Source organism: Agelaius tricolor, unplaced genomic scaffold (genome assembly GCF_023055355.1).
Source record: "Agelaius tricolor isolate 1412-34295 unplaced genomic scaffold, bAgeTri1.0.p SCAF_2, whole genome shotgun sequence".
Taxonomy (NCBI): domain Eukaryota; kingdom Metazoa; phylum Chordata; class Aves; order Passeriformes; family Icteridae; genus Agelaius; species Agelaius tricolor.
In genome coordinates, this window is record NW_027269262.1 from 71,955,467 (window position 1) to 71,972,679 (window position 17,213).

Consider the following 17,213-nt stretch of genomic DNA (forward strand, 5'->3'; position numbering starts at 1 on the left):
ATGCTCTTAATGCTAATGGACCTGTGCACATCATGCCCATGAGCAGTGCTGCCCACAGTATGATGCAGGATTATCTTTTAGAATGCCTTTTAAGCAAACAAAAGTTCAGAAATTCTTAGTCCTATCTTCCTTATATGTTAAGGAATAATGTTATTCCTACCTGACATTATCTGTCATGATACTAGTTCTGTTCTTATGCAGACCAGGGCTGGCTAAGGCTCTGCTGTGACATGAGCCATTGAATTGCTCTGAGCCCCTTTCAAAGTCAGTGCCTGAAGGGAGCAGTGGAGATGTTACTGGAGAGCAGCTATCCCAAAGGGGTCGGGGTTTAACTCCTCCAGACTCTGCTGTGTCTGTGGAAGAGACTTGGATAGCAGGCTGGAACACGTTTGCTATCACCAGACTTATCCAGTCTGGACTCAGCCCTTCCTTTGAAGAATGGATATTGGATACTTTTTGAGGATTACTGGCATTGTGCTGGACATCACTGTTGCAGTCCTTCTGTCACAGCACAGTGGAACAGCTGTTTCCCCCTTAGTCTAAGTAACAGGATCTTGAGACCCTTCCTAGAGGCCATGTGGCGCTTGGACAGAAGTGCCATCACTACAGGGCAAGAAACCCTAATGCCATAAACCACTGTCTCTCCTCTCACAAGCAGCAGAAGAGCTGCAGGCACTCAGGAGCAACCAGGCTTTCTACCATGTGATCAAATTGATTCATCATTTCTGCTCCAGTAAATCCCACCTAGAACTCTTCAGGATGTACTAAGGTTAGATGACAGACAATGTGCAAGTATGCCTGCTGGTTTAATATCTCCTGGCCATCATGCTTTGTCCTAACTGTTAAAAACCAAGTATTTTGCCCTGAGAAGGTTGTTGGCTGAAGTGGTCACAGGTTCCCAGCCACAATGCCTTTGCCCAGGGCAGGATGCTGATGTGTTGGGGTCTCTGTGTGTGTTGTGCTACACATCCCAGAGACACTGCAGACACATCTAACATCACCACTGAGATTTAAGGATGTAGCTGTCCCATCATGAGACAGCTAAGAGCAGGGGATCCAGCATGTGAGGTCAGTGTATTCCACAGGATCACAAAAAAGCAGAGATGCCATAGTGAGCCTGCTGTGAGCCTGCCAACTGTGTCCTTCACTGCTTCACTGGCTTTTCAGTATTGTCACATAATTCTCCCCAAGAGCCCTGAAGAAATTCACAGAGACTTGACCAGAGTCTTTCCTCTTGCGTGGGCTGTCCTAAGCACAAGGGTGGTTCCTCCCATCTCCTCCTCTTTCCCAAGACAAACATTTCTGCCTTCTTTGAGGTGGTAAAAAGCCACCTCCAGTGCTGAGACAGCAAAGCCATATGTTCTTTCCCATATCATCACTGTTTGCCTAAGCACCTCACCCTCCACAGCACCTCTGTGAGCAATGAGAGCCACAGGCTCTCCAGCTGTGTGGAGCACCAAGGTCGTTTCCCGACCCAGGGTGGAGGTGTGACTGCAGTGCCTGTGCAGAGCATTAGCAAGGCTCTGTGCTGGCAAGGGGCTGCAGGGTCAGAGTGATGAGGAAAAAGGGATTCAAGCTTCAGAGGAGCTGTGTCAGCATTAGTCCCTCCACTGGTGTGTTTGACAGGCACAGCTGCATCTGGGTACTATTGGAGGCTTCCAATCAACAGTGGTGTCAGGGCATCCACAAGAACTAGTGAATGCCAGGCTTTGTGGTGTTGGTTGTGGAAACTTTGCCTAGCATATGGGAAGGGACATCTAGAGAAAGATCTAGGGAAGACCCTCGGGACTTCAGGGCACCCAGTAAAGCAGTCAGGACAGTAGGACCTGGACCTGGTCACCCTGGGGGGCAGGTTGTCTGCAGCACAGTCTTGAGAAGTCAAAAGAGAAATACAGGTGTCCTGTTTATAGGCTGATGGAAACCACGGGAACAGACTGGGAGCTGACTGTACAAAATCTCAAACAGTAATTGCTGATGGGAAGCCATCCTTGCTGCCAGTCTTTTTTGGTAGTGCTAGTCCCACAAGGACCTGTTCTTACAAAGTACTATTCAATACTAGTTTAAGCTCTTTGGTTTATCAAACAGAAAAGTAAAAAAGGGATTTGATCCTGATTTAAAATATCTGTGGAAAAGATTTCTGTCACTAAGAAACTCTTTACAGTAACAGAGAAAAATATAAAAGCAGTAAGCCTGGAAGGTCGTTTTCCAGGCTAAATTTATTTTGCTTAAAGGTGCACATTTGAAAACAGGGAACAGGTGAGGTGTGCAAAGGCTTATGTTGTGCAGGCAGCCTTTGGTTTGGGCTTTGAACAGATGGAGTTGTTACCATGAATACTGGGACATAGGGGACAGACCCAGGAAAAGCCTGGACAACTGGTTTGGAGAAGGGTACCCTGGAGTAGGAAGGCTCAGGATGTTAAGGGGTTGCAGTCTTGGTTTGGGGATGGAGAGAATGAAGTTTGCAGGTATTTAAGCTGCTCCTGCCTATGCTTAGAATCAGGCCTTTGTCTTCTTGCCTGTGGAAGCACTGTAAAAGACACTTTTCCCCTGGGACAAATAGGCATGTTTCCAGCACCAGGCATTTCCACTTCACTTCTTTATAACTCTTTAGCCAGGCTGCAAGAGCAGAATTTTTCAAATTAGCTTTGCAAAACAGCAGTCAGATTAAAATTAGTCTTTTTTTTTCTTTTTTAACCAGGTAATTTAAATGAGAGCTTTACATTTTTCTAGCCTAGGAAATACTAATGTGCAAAGTCTGTACTTAATGTTACCTCACAACCAGCTCTTGGGACTCTTCTTTAAGTGCCATTCTGCCTGATTAGAGATGTGCACTGAGTCTTTTCACAGAAGCATTAATTCATCCTCCTTGGTTTTCTCCCAGTTTCCAAGGAAAAGCCAGGCTAAAAGACAGAGTGAAAGAACAGCCAGCCCTCTGCCTGTGCTGCTGAGACACCAGCCATATAGCAGGAAAAGGGTTTTCTATTCCTCCATCCCATAGTAGTCTGTCCCAAGAGTGCACTTACAAGCATCTACTGAGACACGACTTTGTATATCCACAGTAACTCAGCTGCAGAAGTTCTGTCAATTAGCTCAGACATTCTGTCTTGCTGCCCCATAAGTAAAGTCTTTTACTCTACATAGCTGCCATCTTTTGGAATTGCTGGCTCCTTCCAGGAATGTGTTTTCTGTTCTGCTCCACATCCCATAGCACATTCCTCCGGTGCAGTAGTCTGCAATGTTTTGTACAAAGAAATGGGATCCAGTGGCCTGGTGCAAACCAAATAATTCCCCTGATTTCTCTTGCCAGGTCCTGTTTATCCACCAGTGTTTGTTAGCTAGATCTTACTCTGTTCCAAGCTCTGTCAGCAGCTGGCAGGAAACACTGGCAATCAGAGCAATCCCCACAGCTCACTTTGCAGCAGGCTCTTTGGATTCCTGCCTTTAAGTCATGCAGTGATTCCAGAGTGAGTGTAATGGGGCATCTGAAAAGGAGAAAGGTGAAATCCAGCAGATGTTTCTCACTGATCTCTTCCTGGAGCAGCAGACTGCTGGGACTGAGCCAGCACTGCTAACCTGGGAAAACCAGCAGTGCATGTGGCACTTCTGGATATCCAAGGCTGCTTCCCTTCCATGAAGAATATCCTACAGCTGCAGAGCTCTTTCCTGTGTACTCTCTGTGCTTATTCTCTCATGTGTAATTCTGACATGCACCTTTGGCCTTTTGCTTCCTTATCCCGCAGGATTTTACGTGCTGTTTGGAAAACATGAGGAGCTTCCCATCCTGTCCTTAGCAGTTCTAGAATGGCAATGAAATCTGCACGTGGATAACTGAAAAACAGATGGAGAGGTTGGCTCTGGATGAGAAGTAATTGCCCCTTCCTCTAGGTACAATAAGCAGCTACCAAAATATTTCCAGTACGAGGGTGGAGCATTGCAGATGGGCTGAAGAAGGAAGCAGAGATAGTGAACACTTTGAGCCACCTCAGCAAGAGGCATCTCTGGGATGTGCAGCCATTCAGAAGCACAGGCTGAGGGATGTATTTCTCTTCTTGAAGCTAGAGGCCAGTTGTCACCAATGTTTGCATGTTTGTGAGAGGTTTTAATCACAATTGCTGCAGGCTTTAACATGCACATGACACGGTGTGTGGATTTTCTTTATGCCTCATACATGTATTTGTATTGATGGAGAGGAGGGAAACCTTGTTATTCTGAATTAATTTAAAATGTACAGATGTATTTGTTTTCATGATAAGACAAAGACTTGAACACATATGAGATTCAAAAGCATGAATGGAGGGCACAGGCAAAAAAAAAGGGAATGATTAATTGGAGTGCCTTTTAAAATAGTAACTGTACGTAATGCTGAGCAAAGCTAAAATCTATTTTAAACTGTTTATACGGAACGGAAGCGTATGTTCTCAAGGTCTCCAGTTTGTCTATGTGGGTTGGTCAAAAAATTGTGACATGCTGAGAAAGGCATTTGTGCTTTGTTGTTTTTAGCAAAACTCACTTCCAACAAAATGGATTTAAAGGAGGAGAGACTGCAAAATACGTAAAGGTCACAAGGCAATCTTGGCCCATGCTCTCCAGGAGGTTCATATGCCTTGAAACGTTTGAGGAACTGCATCTCCATGCTTTTGACTGCCTCCATCTGTCATTCTTCAGGAGCCTTTTCCTCAAGCCCTCACATTTTTGTCTCTCAGAGGATATGGGCAGCTCTTTATTGCATCCTCCCTTGTACATTTTTTTGCCCTTACAGTGGAAAGGAACGCTCACTAAAGGAGCTCTGTCCATCTGTCCATTCTTGCTAGAAAGGGTCAGGCACTATGGGAAGAAAAAAACCAACCAGTAAACCCAGAGAAAGGACAGTTAGCTGTAGTCTCTGTGCCACCAAAATCTACCATTGACCTTGGGACACTTCCTTGGGTTCATCCTAATTTAAGGTTTGGTGGCAAAAGTATTTCTGCAGGCTGCCTTGCTGCACTAGAGCCTAAACCCATGGCAGAGGCGAGAGAGAAGTGAGAGTTATATCAACTTTTGGAAATGGTTTACAAATGTGTGGCCACCTGGTACACTGCCAGCTCACTGGGGGTGCAGAAGAACGGGGCACTGTCCTGCTAGGAAAGACAGTGTCAGTCTTATTTATGTGCTTCTGGAGTCTACTGATGGGACCAGGAGTACCGTGAGGAGCACAGGGAGGCTGGCAATGTGGTGGACATCACCTGAGGTTGTCCTTGTTCTGGAGGATGCCACCCATCAGGTGTGCCTGGAACAAAGCAGCTGTTCAGAAAGGCAGCAGGCAGACCAGAAAAAGATGCTGCATTGCTGCTAATGGGGCTGGTTCTTTAAAGCCAGTGTGGAATTGCAAGGGTACCACAAGCGTGAGGTGCCCTGCCAAGGGAGCTGCATTGTTGTGCTGGCTTCTTTCCAAAACAGAACTTAATCTTTGGCTTTCCTTCTCAATTTGTTTGTTCTCCTTTTTTCCTACCTTTGTTTTCCATTTTTAGACCTTGTGGATCAGCATACTGTGGATTACAGAACACCTAGTTCTACAGCAGCATGCAAAAGGAGGCACACCATCATGTGCCTTAAAATACTTATTTCTGCAGTATGGATGTATTGTGACTTGGTATCATCTCATGCCAGTGCAGTGCTAAGAATCTATTGAATCTGTGAGCCAAATATGTGATTTAAGATCTCACACTTGCTTTGGATTTGCCACAAGAGCAATGCTGTTCAAGCCCATGAGGTGCCCACACCCTGGCTCTGGAGAAGCAGCACACAGCAATCAGGGTCAACAGAGGGACAGGAGTTAATGCTGTGTCAGGGAGGCGTGAACTGGATGTATGAAAGCTGGAGCTGTAGCTGTGAAAAATGCCTTTACAGGGAAAAGAACAGTGTGCTAATGTGTGGGGGAGGGAGGAAGTGAAAGTCCACAAAGCAGAGAAAGGGTAAACGAGCAAAACACCACCTTGTGAGGCCCCCAAGTTAGATAGGCACTGCTGCATGATGTTTTCCATCAAACAGCACTAACTACCAGGATTACAGCCTGGCTGGGGTTCTGCCTGCATCCATGTCATCCTGTCCCTAATATTCAGCACTGCTGACTCTGATCTACCATTGCATCAGCCTTGACTATTCTTTCAAAGGCTGTTGGGTTCACAGCCAATCTCTCCTATTCTGTGTTTGTGTCAACATTGGTCTGCATCCACAAAATCTAGTGAGCATATTGCTGTCACTTGCAGGCCCAGGGCATCTCCTTCCCTTTCCTTCACCTCTTTAGACATGACAAGGGGTCATGGTGGGGCGCCACATAAACCCCTCAACAGGCAGGCACACGGTACCAGCATGTTCCTCCCTGCAAGCAAGGGCCAAGGGCAGCCCTAAAGCCAATATATTCAGCCAGCTGAGATGATCTTTGATGTGACACTGGGTCAATAGTGAACACAGGAGCAAATGAACAGGAAAAATACACCACAGTAAGTGCAGCAGGGAATGGCAGTGGGAGGACCTGGCAGATGCTCAGGGGCTGATTCAGAAGGGAGATGCAGCCCCACCCATGCTGTTGTGAGCAAACTTGCCCTGCACCTCACGACACTGCTTTCAAAATGGGTTTAATAACACATGTCAAAATGCCACCTGGTTCCCAGCAGGGAACCACGGGGGGGACACCAGTCACACCAGGGTGAGACAGCTCAAACTGACCTGCAACAAAATCCAAGTGCCAACAAGTTGCTATTGAGCAGAACAGGTATTTTGACCTAATGGCAGAAATTGCACCTCTCTGCAGGCACAGGAAATGATGAGGTGGGGTGGAATCCAAGGGGATAAGAAATAAGCATGAGAATAACAAACAATCACAACTGCTAAAAAAAACCCTCCAAGAAACTAAGAAACAATTCTGCCTCACAGCACTGCTCCTTCCAGTTTCCTTTGCTGCTTCCCTTCTCAGCAGACCATCATTTTGGGGTTTATTTGATCACCACATTCAAGCTTGGGCTTAAATTGAAGTCTTGTTTCTCATCAATTGCCTCATCGTGAGAAGATATCATCTTTCTTTTTTTAAATTTGGACTATTTTTAGGGGCTACATAGGGGCTAAAATGCCTTATCCTTAAGGATCTGTGTTTTCTATGCATATGGTGCTTCTACAGATTTCAGTGAATTGTAATTTTGTTAGGCTTGGCTTGGGGTAATAAATGCCTTGCATTTTGTCTGTGCTTAACTACCAAGAGATGTTCTTTTTCACTCTATTTTAATGCAGAGTATTTGGTAATAGCTGTGGGGTTGGGGAGATGTTTTTAAATTAGAAAACAACAATTAAACAAGAAGTACACAGAAAAGTGCTGCAGTGTATTTATAGTAATTCTAAGATGCAACATTTCAGTCTAATATTTCCACTTATTTTACATTTTAACTTCTATTTATGCTTTTGTTCATACACTCTGGCTTGTTTCACCTCATGTGGGAGCAACACAGAGGAGAGGAAGTTCACAAGCCAGATAAACTGTAATTACCACAGGTTGGTTTCGTCAGAGCTACGCAAAGCATGGAGTGCACGGGCCCACCCTGCCTCTCTAACAGCTCATCACATCTACCCCACGTCTCTGCTAACCTGCACATGGGCATGGAAATACCCCCTTTGGTGTGACAAATAAGCTTCATGCAGTGAATCAATTTTGAAAAATTATCTACAGTGAATGGGAAGTTTTCCTTATGATCTTAGTAGTAGAAATCTCAGCTATGGGCGCTTATATTCTTCTTTCACTGTGGTGTTTATTTTTTTTTTTCCTAACAGTCTCTTTGGAATGATCTCAATTGCAAAGCCATGATTTGGGTATACAGATACAGATGCTGTGACCAGGAGCTAAAGCACAAAGGGACAGAAGACAGAGCAGAAAGAAAAACAGCCACAGTCCCCTGTCCTGCAAGATCTATCCCTCGTTCTTCTAAAAGCAGAAAAAGCTTCCAAGACCAGCCAGAGCTTAGCATGTGCTTGGGAGAGCCACTTTATTTGAAATTCTTGTCTAGCCAGATGTATAGCAACACCATAGTATGGGAACATGACCCTTGAAAAACCCTCTCCAGTTTCACATATAAGGCCAGCAGTCCTTAAAAATAGCATCAGCCAGGACAGAAGCTACTTTTTCACTTGCCAGTGTCCCGCCTGATGAAAGCAAAACTTCATTCTGAAAGCCACCTGCTTGCAAGCCCAGGACACAAAAAGTCGCCCTCTCCACACCACCCCACAAGCCCATGCACATATGCACTTTGAGTGGTTTTTTTTTTTTATAGTTGCCTATTTCCATAAAGTTCAGAACCCAGTGACAAGATCATTTTAATGCAGATCAATTTCAAAGCTATCAGTTTAATGCAGAAGACATAGTTGCACAGAGGAATATTAGGAAGATTTTTTTAAAGGAGAACATTAGGAAATTCATTTTTTATCACAGGCTTATGTTCGACTATCTTAGATGTTGTGAGTGACTTACTGATATCAGAAATCTACTATACAGCTCCCTCAACTGCTAACATGCTCTAGGCAAGACTCATGATAATGGCCTAAAACCTTCACTGTACTTCTTTACAGGATTTTTTTGTTGTTGTTGCATTTTCCTATCTTGGATCAGAACAATTCAATCATTCAGCCTAAGCTCTGCAAAACATCAAGCTAACACCTAATAGTTCCTCTGGTAGGTATATTATGTTTGCTGTTTTGCCCCGGACACAGAAGTGATCAAGATGCCAGGTTTGGAAGCTACAACAATTACTCAACGAGTGGCAGAATGTCATCTCTAAGCAGAGATGCTGCCTGTATTTCACCTTTTCCTAACAGGTGCATAATCTGAGCATGCACAAAGATTCAGCCTCCCTAAGGTTGAATCGAACAAAGAGGTCCGTATAAAATAAAGAGCTCATTTATGCCTCCTTACAGGGCCTGCCTACCTCTGTATTCATGCAAGTCAGTAACCCAAATCACTTGTGCAGTGGATACAGCCTGTAAACTTCCTCTACGATCCTTGCAAAACGTGTCCTAACCAGATCTACTGCACTTTAAACTTGAATAAAATTCTTCTCATCGCAGGCTGTTTCCTTCTACTTTACTTAACCCTTCAAGCCTACACACGGGCCCTCTGTGTGAAGGGCAGCCAGAACAGGATCCCCTCCTCTCCTCGGCCTCCCGAGAGCCTCTCCGAGCCGTTTCTCGGGATCCCGGCGAGCAGCGCTATTTCGGGCCGCGCCCGTGCGCCAAGCACACAGGAATGCGGCTGGGAGCCCGAGGGCAGCGCCGCGCATCCGCCGGGGCTGCGGCACCGCCACCGGGGCTCCGCCCGGGCTGCGCTCCCAGGAACCGGGCGGGGCGAGCCTGCCTGTCCTGGCTGATCCCGGTGCGCCCCAGGACCGGACCCCGCCCCTGCCCGCAGCAGCACAGGAGGGTCCCGAGGGTCCCAAAGCCGGGCTTGGTGGCCTCAGCCAGCCGGTCCGGGTGCTCGCGATGGAGCCCCGCACGGTGCTCCACCGCCGGGACGCGAACCCGCGGCCCCGCAGCCCTGGCTCCCGCCGCCCCCCACGCCGGCGTTATGTAACGGCCGCGCGCCGCCATTGGCCAGCGCCGGCCGGGGCGCGCGGGCGCGGGGGCGGGTCCGGCGCGCGCGCACTGCCGGTCCCGCTCCCTCCTCCTCCTCCTCGTTCTCCTCCCGAGCAGCGGCGGCGGCGGCGGGGCCGCGCGGAGCCTCCACAGCGCTCGGCAGGGCCGCCCAGCCCGCATCCCGCACGGGTGAGCAGCGCCGCGGAAGCGGAGCCCAGGGGAGCGGGGTGGGGCGGGGGAAGGGGAGCAGGCCTGGCCCAGGGGAAGGGAGGCGGCCCGGCCCGGCCTGCGCGCCACTCGCGGGCAGCCGCTCCCGGCTGCGGCCTCCGTCCGTCTGTCTTTCCGTGGTCGCTTCCCTCCCGCTACGCACGTGGTGGGGCTGCGGCCGCCCCTGCCCCGCCGGGCCCTCCGAGGCCCGTGGCCGCCCCCGGTCCCTGCGCATCGCAGGCCGGGCCCGGCCGGGGGTCCCTGGCGGAGCGGCCGCCCTAGCCCTCGCTCCCGGCCGGGGGGGCCGCGGTGCTCGAGCTGCCGTGTGCCTCTGGCAGTGACAGCGGAGACAGCTGTCGGTGTCCAGCTTTAGGACTTGAAACTCCGCTCGATTCTGGTGACTTACAAGGAAATGACCCCGCGTGAGGTATGGCTGTGCTGCGGGTTTCAGCCTCGCTTCCCGACGGTGCCCGTGCTGCTGCTGCTGCTGCTATGATTTGGCAGTAAAAAATCCTGTTACGATTTGGCAGCAGATTTTTTCCATGTGTGCTGTTTCCTACGTGCTCGCGCGTTCTTTATTTGGAGACAGCCGGCTGGTCTGTTGGACTCTGTGAGGGCGTGCCTGATAGGGAAAACAACACTTACCTGCGTTGTGCAATTGAAATTAGTGATTTGGCTTTGTAGATGAATTGATCATTCTTTTAAATGAGCTTTGGGATTATTCGTTTTGTCACTTTCTTAGAATAATAGTAGACTAAACCTTACTTTTCTCTGTTTCAAGTGCATTAATGTAATTTGCAGTATTTAAACTCTCGGATTTTTGGTTTTGGACTTTGTGTCGTGGTTGATATTTTTGAGCAAATGTTTGTAGTCGCGTTTTCTTGTCTGTGACTTAAGTAAAACCAGCAGTTGCCAAGTACATGAAAGCTCAGTGTGGTTGGCTGTTGTAATGTAGTACTTATCAAAGCACTAAAATACAAAGTAATATGCAAACACTTTGTGAAAAGAATTCTTTTTTGTTACATCTGAGTATTTTCTGTCAGGAACCGTCTGACTCCTGGACGATTGCTGTAATGCTGATAAAATAGAAGTGAAATAAAACCTACTGTTCCTTCTTCTGTATGTAAAGCTATTGGAAATATATATTCCTTTTTTAAATTTAAAGTGGGAATCCAGTGTTCTGATTGAGCCATGCTGTATATAAACAGCATGAGGCCCTGGGTGGGGTGTTCTGAAGTAGTTGTAGCATCCAGTGGAACATAGACTGGCACTTTTAGTCTTACTGACATTGACTTTTGTACCTTATGGAAACTGTTGGACACCACATGTATTTCTATCTGCTTGTTAATGGAATTGTTGTTGTGTTCCATTTTATTAGCTGTATGGACTTCTGAACTTTGTTTTAGAGAAACTGGTGGGGGAAGAGGAGGGAACACTGAAGATGTAGTCTAATACTTCTGCAGAGGGTTACATGGCGGTGTTGGATGCCATGAAAGAGCTGGGCTGCAGCCTCAGAGGTGTCTCTCAATCCACAAGAGCTGTTCTGGGTCTCAGGGCCACTGTTTTGCTCCCATGTTAGGCACTTGTCCAAAAATTCCCACAATACTAGTGAATTTTCACATGTTGTTGATGTTTCATAGAAACTTAATTTTTGTAATGGTTTTTAAGGGCTTTTCATATGTATTTACTAAAGGTCGGTCAGTCACTGTTTGGGTAGGATTTTCTCTCCCACTGGGAGGCCACCTGTCCTGATGGGAGGGATTGCTGGGAGACAGACAGTCTGTCTGTCCCATAGGTACCAAACCTGGGGTGAATGCCCAGGGCACGCAGAGGGACAGTGGCCAAGCAGCTGCCCTCCTGGGAACACTGGACTTTAGTGGTTATCCTGAGAACAATGGGCTTGGCTAGCTGTCCTGTGCTTGGGCAGGGCTGTGCTTCTGAGAGAGCCGCACAACTGAACCGTGCGTGGGCCGTGAGGGACTGGGAGAGACACAATAGCAGAAATTGGGCTGCTGGGTTATATAACCACATGCTGAATCCTGTTCTCTTGGTGTGCCCAAATCCTGTCGGGTGTCTGCTCTGGGGGTGGGGTAAAGACTGAATTGGGTGTCCTGGTGGCAGTGTGCAGGTGGAGTGCGCTGCTGTGGAATGTGATGTCTTGATGCTCCCTGAATTGTGACACTTTTGTCTCATTTTGTCTTCTGGTGGACCTTGTAATGGCATATGGCAATAGCATTTACTTGCTTTATGCTCCTGTGTTAGATACAGTAATGGCTTCTGATGGGGGCAGTCTTTTTTTTTTTCAAGAAATTGTATGCACATAAATGTGGCTGAAAAGCCACCTGTAAAAATCATCTTCAATAAAGATGAGTGACCTATTGTTCTTGGAGTTCCCAATTTCAAAGCAGCTCACAAGCACCTAAAACAGAAGACAATAACACACCTTGGGCAATACTTTGATTTGCCTTTCTTGAAACTTGTTTCAAGTTCCAGAGGTAAAGGTTGAGTCTTAATAAACCACAAACAACAAAACCCTTGAATTTTTCAGAACCTTTTGAAAAAAAGAATAAGTTTCTATTAACTGTAAAGGAAACTTTTCATTATTCTGACTATTGAAAACACTTTTCAAAAGTAGAGCTTGAATCTTAGTAGAGGAAGACACCTTAGAATGGCCTAATAATTCTGATGTTTATTTTAAGAATGATACTGAACCCACAGGCTTTACATAGCAAAGAGCTTGAACAGATGTCTGTTGTGTTTGAGTTATGGGAGTTGTAGGCCTTGTGGACAGAGCAGATGACTGCATTGTGCTCATGGTTACAGCTCTTCAGTCAGATAGCAGCAGCAGTTTCTCATGTTTGTAGACTAAATGTCTTCTTTTTGTTTGTAGATATGGCTCGTGGACAGCAGAAGATTCAGTCGCAGCAGAAAAATGCCAAAAAGCAAGCTGAGCAAAAAAAGAAACAAGGACATGATCAGAAGGCTGCAGCCAAGGCTGCCTTGATATATACCTGCACTGTCTGTAGGGTAAGAGGAACTGAAGTCAAAATAGTCTTGTAGGGAGAGGTCTGTCTCCTTGCCTAGAACAGGATTTTTAGATTTTATAGTGGAAACTAAAATACTTAAGTGGTTGTCTAGCTTGTTGCTGTAAGAAGAGTTTGCATCTGTTATGTGACTTGCTTACAGATTACTGAGCCCTACTGGTAATTGAGATAGAAAATCTGAGAGGCTGTGTTCAGGTCTGGTTTGGGTGGTTATTTTGCCTTTTGTATTACAGTGGTCTGCATATGCTCTTAGTATAAGATAGAACATGTAAAAAGTGTGCAGTCAATTCTTGTTTAGTCTCTATGTGGAAACATATTTTCTCTGTGATGGAGTTGACCTGTCTTGGAATCAGTGGTAATGGATGTTGCTGTAGAAAGGAGAAGCGGTGGTGCCAAAAGCTTTAATGTAAGCTTGAGACACAGTAACTTTTGCTAGAACAACTTACTTGACAAGAATAAAGAAATTTGAGTACTAATCAGATTATTCTTTTCCTTCTGGCTGATTTTCCTAAATGCTTCTTTTGGAGCTGAAGGATGAACTTGCTATTTTCACTTCAATAGTCAGTCTCAGAATAGATCTGCCACTTCAAATGTCTTAGATAGGATTCCAAATTGAGGGTTGCTTACTTAAGTACTTGTAACCAGCTCCTCTTGTTGTGAAATCAGGCTGTAGTACCAATCAGTTTGGGCAGTCAATGTCTGCAACTGTGTCATAGCAAAAGTCTGAGATTGCTTGTGCCAAGTAGAGACTCAGTTCATGCCCTATAACTTCTTGGCCCATTGGTAAAGTAAAGAAATGGCTTTCATACAGATTTGATTCTGTAAAGGATAAATGTTTGTCTTTAAGGCGTTGAAAAAGAAAATGGTGAGGAGGGAGGTTTTCCACCAGGCCGGCCTGTGAAGTGCAAGATGTGCAGGAAGATACCTAGCCAGACTAACACCATTGATGACCATGCCAAAGCAAGTGTGATTGTAGTGCATGAAAGCACCTCTGAAAATAGGCAGTTAAATACTCCATCTTACCCTGCAGCTAAATTAGTGGTGCTTCTGGCACTATAGCAGTGTCATCAAGGAGGGAGTTGGCTTCTGGGGAAAGAAAATAAAACATAGTGGGGATTAGGTTTTGTAGTGTTCTTTAACTCTTGTACTGTGCATAAAGTTTAATGTCTCTCTTTAATCAGACTCAAATGCCGGATCCCAAGACCTTCAAACAGCACTTTGAAAGCAAGCATCCTAAGACTCCACTTCCTCCAGAATTGGCTGATGTTCAGGCATAAAGTTGTCTACAGGTCATTACCTTAATTTTTAATTGATTGTCTGAGAAAGATGTATTACAAATTGGTTTTTTTACCACCAACAACTGTGACTTTAAACTTGCTTCAATTCTTTTAATATGAAAACTACTGTAGGTTATAGTTATACCCCTGAACTGTTAAAAAGAGAAGAAAGAAGCAAGCTAGTTCTTACATGGGTGAAATGGCTGTGGCATTTCACTGTGCCCGGAGGTTGTTTTAAAAGGGATTAATGTTATTTCAAATGGTCATTCTTAGGAATATTTCATTATTTAGTTCTTGCTTTGAAATGTTTGTTTTGCTTTGAACAAAATACATAAGTACAATTGATCTGTTACTATAAAACATGTAATGTAAACAGTTGTTTAGTATATTTCCAACAATTGAGCCTTTTTGTTCCTGAAGCTATGCAAGTGAATGCAGAAAAATCTGAATTTCTGTGTTGACTGTAGAAGAGATTTCCCAGTAGGCAGTTGTTAGGCTGTAACTGAAAGTGGTTATAATAAAAGGCTGAAATAAGGTAAAAAGCAGTAGTATGGTATTTCATTCATCAGAGATAAGCAGCATTGTGTAATGGTTCAGCTTAACCGAGTTGTTCTTGTTTTTTATAGGTGAAGTCATGACACCTATTGACTCTTCTACTGTCAGACCTTACATAACAAACCTGCAGCTGCTTTTCTAAAACTGTTGATCAGCAAAAATGAAGGGGCTACAGAAACATTCATATTTTTATGCTGTTCCCTCTTGGGCTTCATGCAAAGACAATTCTGTGTAAATGTACAGTTGTGCCCTATTTGGAAATCCTAAAAAATCAGTCCATACTTGTTATAAAAAATTTTTTACAATTGTAATTATATTGATGTTCATATTGTGTAAAATAACTCACTTAATAAAGTAGTACTTTGATTTTACAATATCACAGATTAACTCCTTGTAGAAATTCTGTTTCACCTTTCTGCATTATCTGCCTTATAAAATAATAAAAAGTACAAAAGTGGAATTTTCCCCATCCTGCCAAAACATGAGCAGTATCATTCCACTGCAAGTAATGTACATTACAGTAAATTAATCTTAAAGTGGAGAGGGAAGCTGCTCTGATTTACTGTCAAGTGTGCTGCCTGCTTGAGCCCAGCCACTAGTGGTCAAGCTGACAGCTCAAGGTGCAACACACCCCTGAGCAGCTGCATGAGAATCATGAGACTTCCTTCTACGTTTTTGTCCTGTGTGCTGGAGTCTTAAGTACTGCAAGCCATTTCAGATGGGATTCCTTTACTGTGAGGGATCATGTTCCTTGAAGTCATGCACTGGAGGAGCTCTAGTTATGCTTGTTATCCTTTCTATTTAGGTAGATGGCTGAGGAAGCTTGAGAGGTGGCACGATTGAAAAATGCTTGCCAAATAACAGGTTAAAGCAACTCTGCTCTTAGTTGAAAACTGGATTTTAAAATATTTTTAGTGATATTTTGAGCAGTCAACCACACATGTTCCCCCTCAAATGTGTCTGGTTATTTCTCTCTTGAAGGAATATGTAAAATAGCCAGCCATTAATAACCTTCCTTCACAACCAGCTTAAAATAAGCCTGTTGGAAAAGAGCCAAAGTAATAAAATAATATGGCTACTTAAAGAAATCGGATGTGATTAAAGTTGCAATGACAAGAAAAAGCTGGATAATAACTCTGGCCCAAGACCATTTGAGCAGATAAACATAATTACCACTAAAGTGTTCTGGGCTGTGTTATAATCCCAGATGTACAGCACAAAAGTAGTGGAGAAACATGGGAATTGTGCTGGAAGGTCTACTATACAAAATCCCATCTTAGGCATTTTGGAGGGGGCTTAAGAGCTTTAGTTTTTACTCTGCAGTTAGAAGCAGTACTAGAATTGCTGTGATGTGCAGAGTTAACAATGGATGTAAAAATTCCAGCAGTCCAAGTAACCCTTGCTATGCAGCAGGACTATACATCTGACCTTCAAATGGCTTCCTAAAATCTAGGACCATAGTCTCAAAGACTCATTCACTTAAAAGAATGCACTTGGTATTTTATTATATAAAGTCAAAACCTTTGTCTTTGTCCACTCATTTTCTCTTTATTGAACTACTTCTGTGAGACTAGCTTCCTGTCCTCTTTGCTGTGACAGTATCTCTGTAAATACTTACTTTGGCATAAAGTTTCTCTGTATTATAGTCACTCTGGGATAACCTGTATACCACTTAACTTTTATAGATAATGTTATTCTCCTCAGCGTAATCCACTACTGCACTTGTACACCTGACATCAGAATGTAACAATTCATTTTTTTTTCTTTAATGTTATCAATACATACATCCTGATAAACTGGCTCCACAAGGCAAGAAATCTGCTTTCAACCTATGTGCTGTATGGGGAAGAGGTACTTCAATGTTCTAATGCTGTAGTTTGTCTAAAAATACGCTGAGTAGAAATGGAAAAGATGTTTCTTGCACTGATTGGTATTTGAGAAAATGGTTTTACTCTGGAAAATGTTTGGGGATGCATCCCTAAAGCTTGGGCCTGAGGTGAAGTAAATGTTCTATTCCTTCAGTTCAGATTGTGTAGCATTAAATAAAAGACTTGTTTCATAAACAATCTCTGTTAATGAGCACTGAAGAGCTGGAAAGCTGCATCATTAGTGGGATGGTTACGTTCAGTTAGAATTGTATTTTCAAAACTCCTATGATGCTCAAGTTGAAAATGCCCTCTGAAATGATGGGGTTTATATGTTGGAAGCCAAGGGTGATCCTCAGTTCAGTAAGATCCCCAGCTGCAATAACTGTCATCGTAATTATAGAAGTAAATGAAAGCTGTGACTGAATTGTTATAAAGGCTGTACTAAATGTGGCAATAGCCCTCAGTCAGAGTATCTGCAATATTTGTTGTACCTAAAAGATCAGAGGAAGGACTAGTTCTCCATCATCTCTTCCTGATCTGAAAGCACACCCTAGTACCTGGCTAAAGACACAGTTGTGCATTGTAATGTGTCTGATTAAAGAGAATTAAAACTATAAACCATAAAATGTCATATTTCCTGCCTGCTTTTGCTGCACCTAGAAAATTAATTTCCT

At 44.6% G+C, this 17,213-nt stretch overlaps 1 protein-coding gene across 2 annotated transcripts; it reads left to right on the forward strand.

Moving 5' to 3' along the window:
* Positions 1-9,613: 9,613 nt before the first annotated feature.
* On the forward strand, positions 9,614-16,737 carry ZNF706 (zinc finger protein 706). Of its 2 annotated transcripts, none has more exons than XM_071421479.1 (4): positions 9,614-9,777; positions 12,686-12,822; positions 14,021-14,128; positions 14,743-16,737. In XM_071421479.1, the coding sequence occupies exons 2-3, from the start codon at positions 12,688-12,690 to the stop codon at positions 14,114-14,116; spliced, it is 231 nt and encodes a 76-aa protein (XP_071277580.1). In that variant the 5' UTR covers positions 9,614-9,777; positions 12,686-12,687; the 3' UTR covers positions 14,117-14,128; positions 14,743-16,737. The 2 variants fall into 2 exon arrangements, with proteins under 2 accessions (XP_071277580.1, XP_071277582.1); XM_071421481.1 differs by lacking the exon at positions 9,614-9,777 and adding an exon at positions 9,886-10,222.
* The last annotated feature ends 476 nt before the right edge of the window (positions 16,738-17,213 follow it).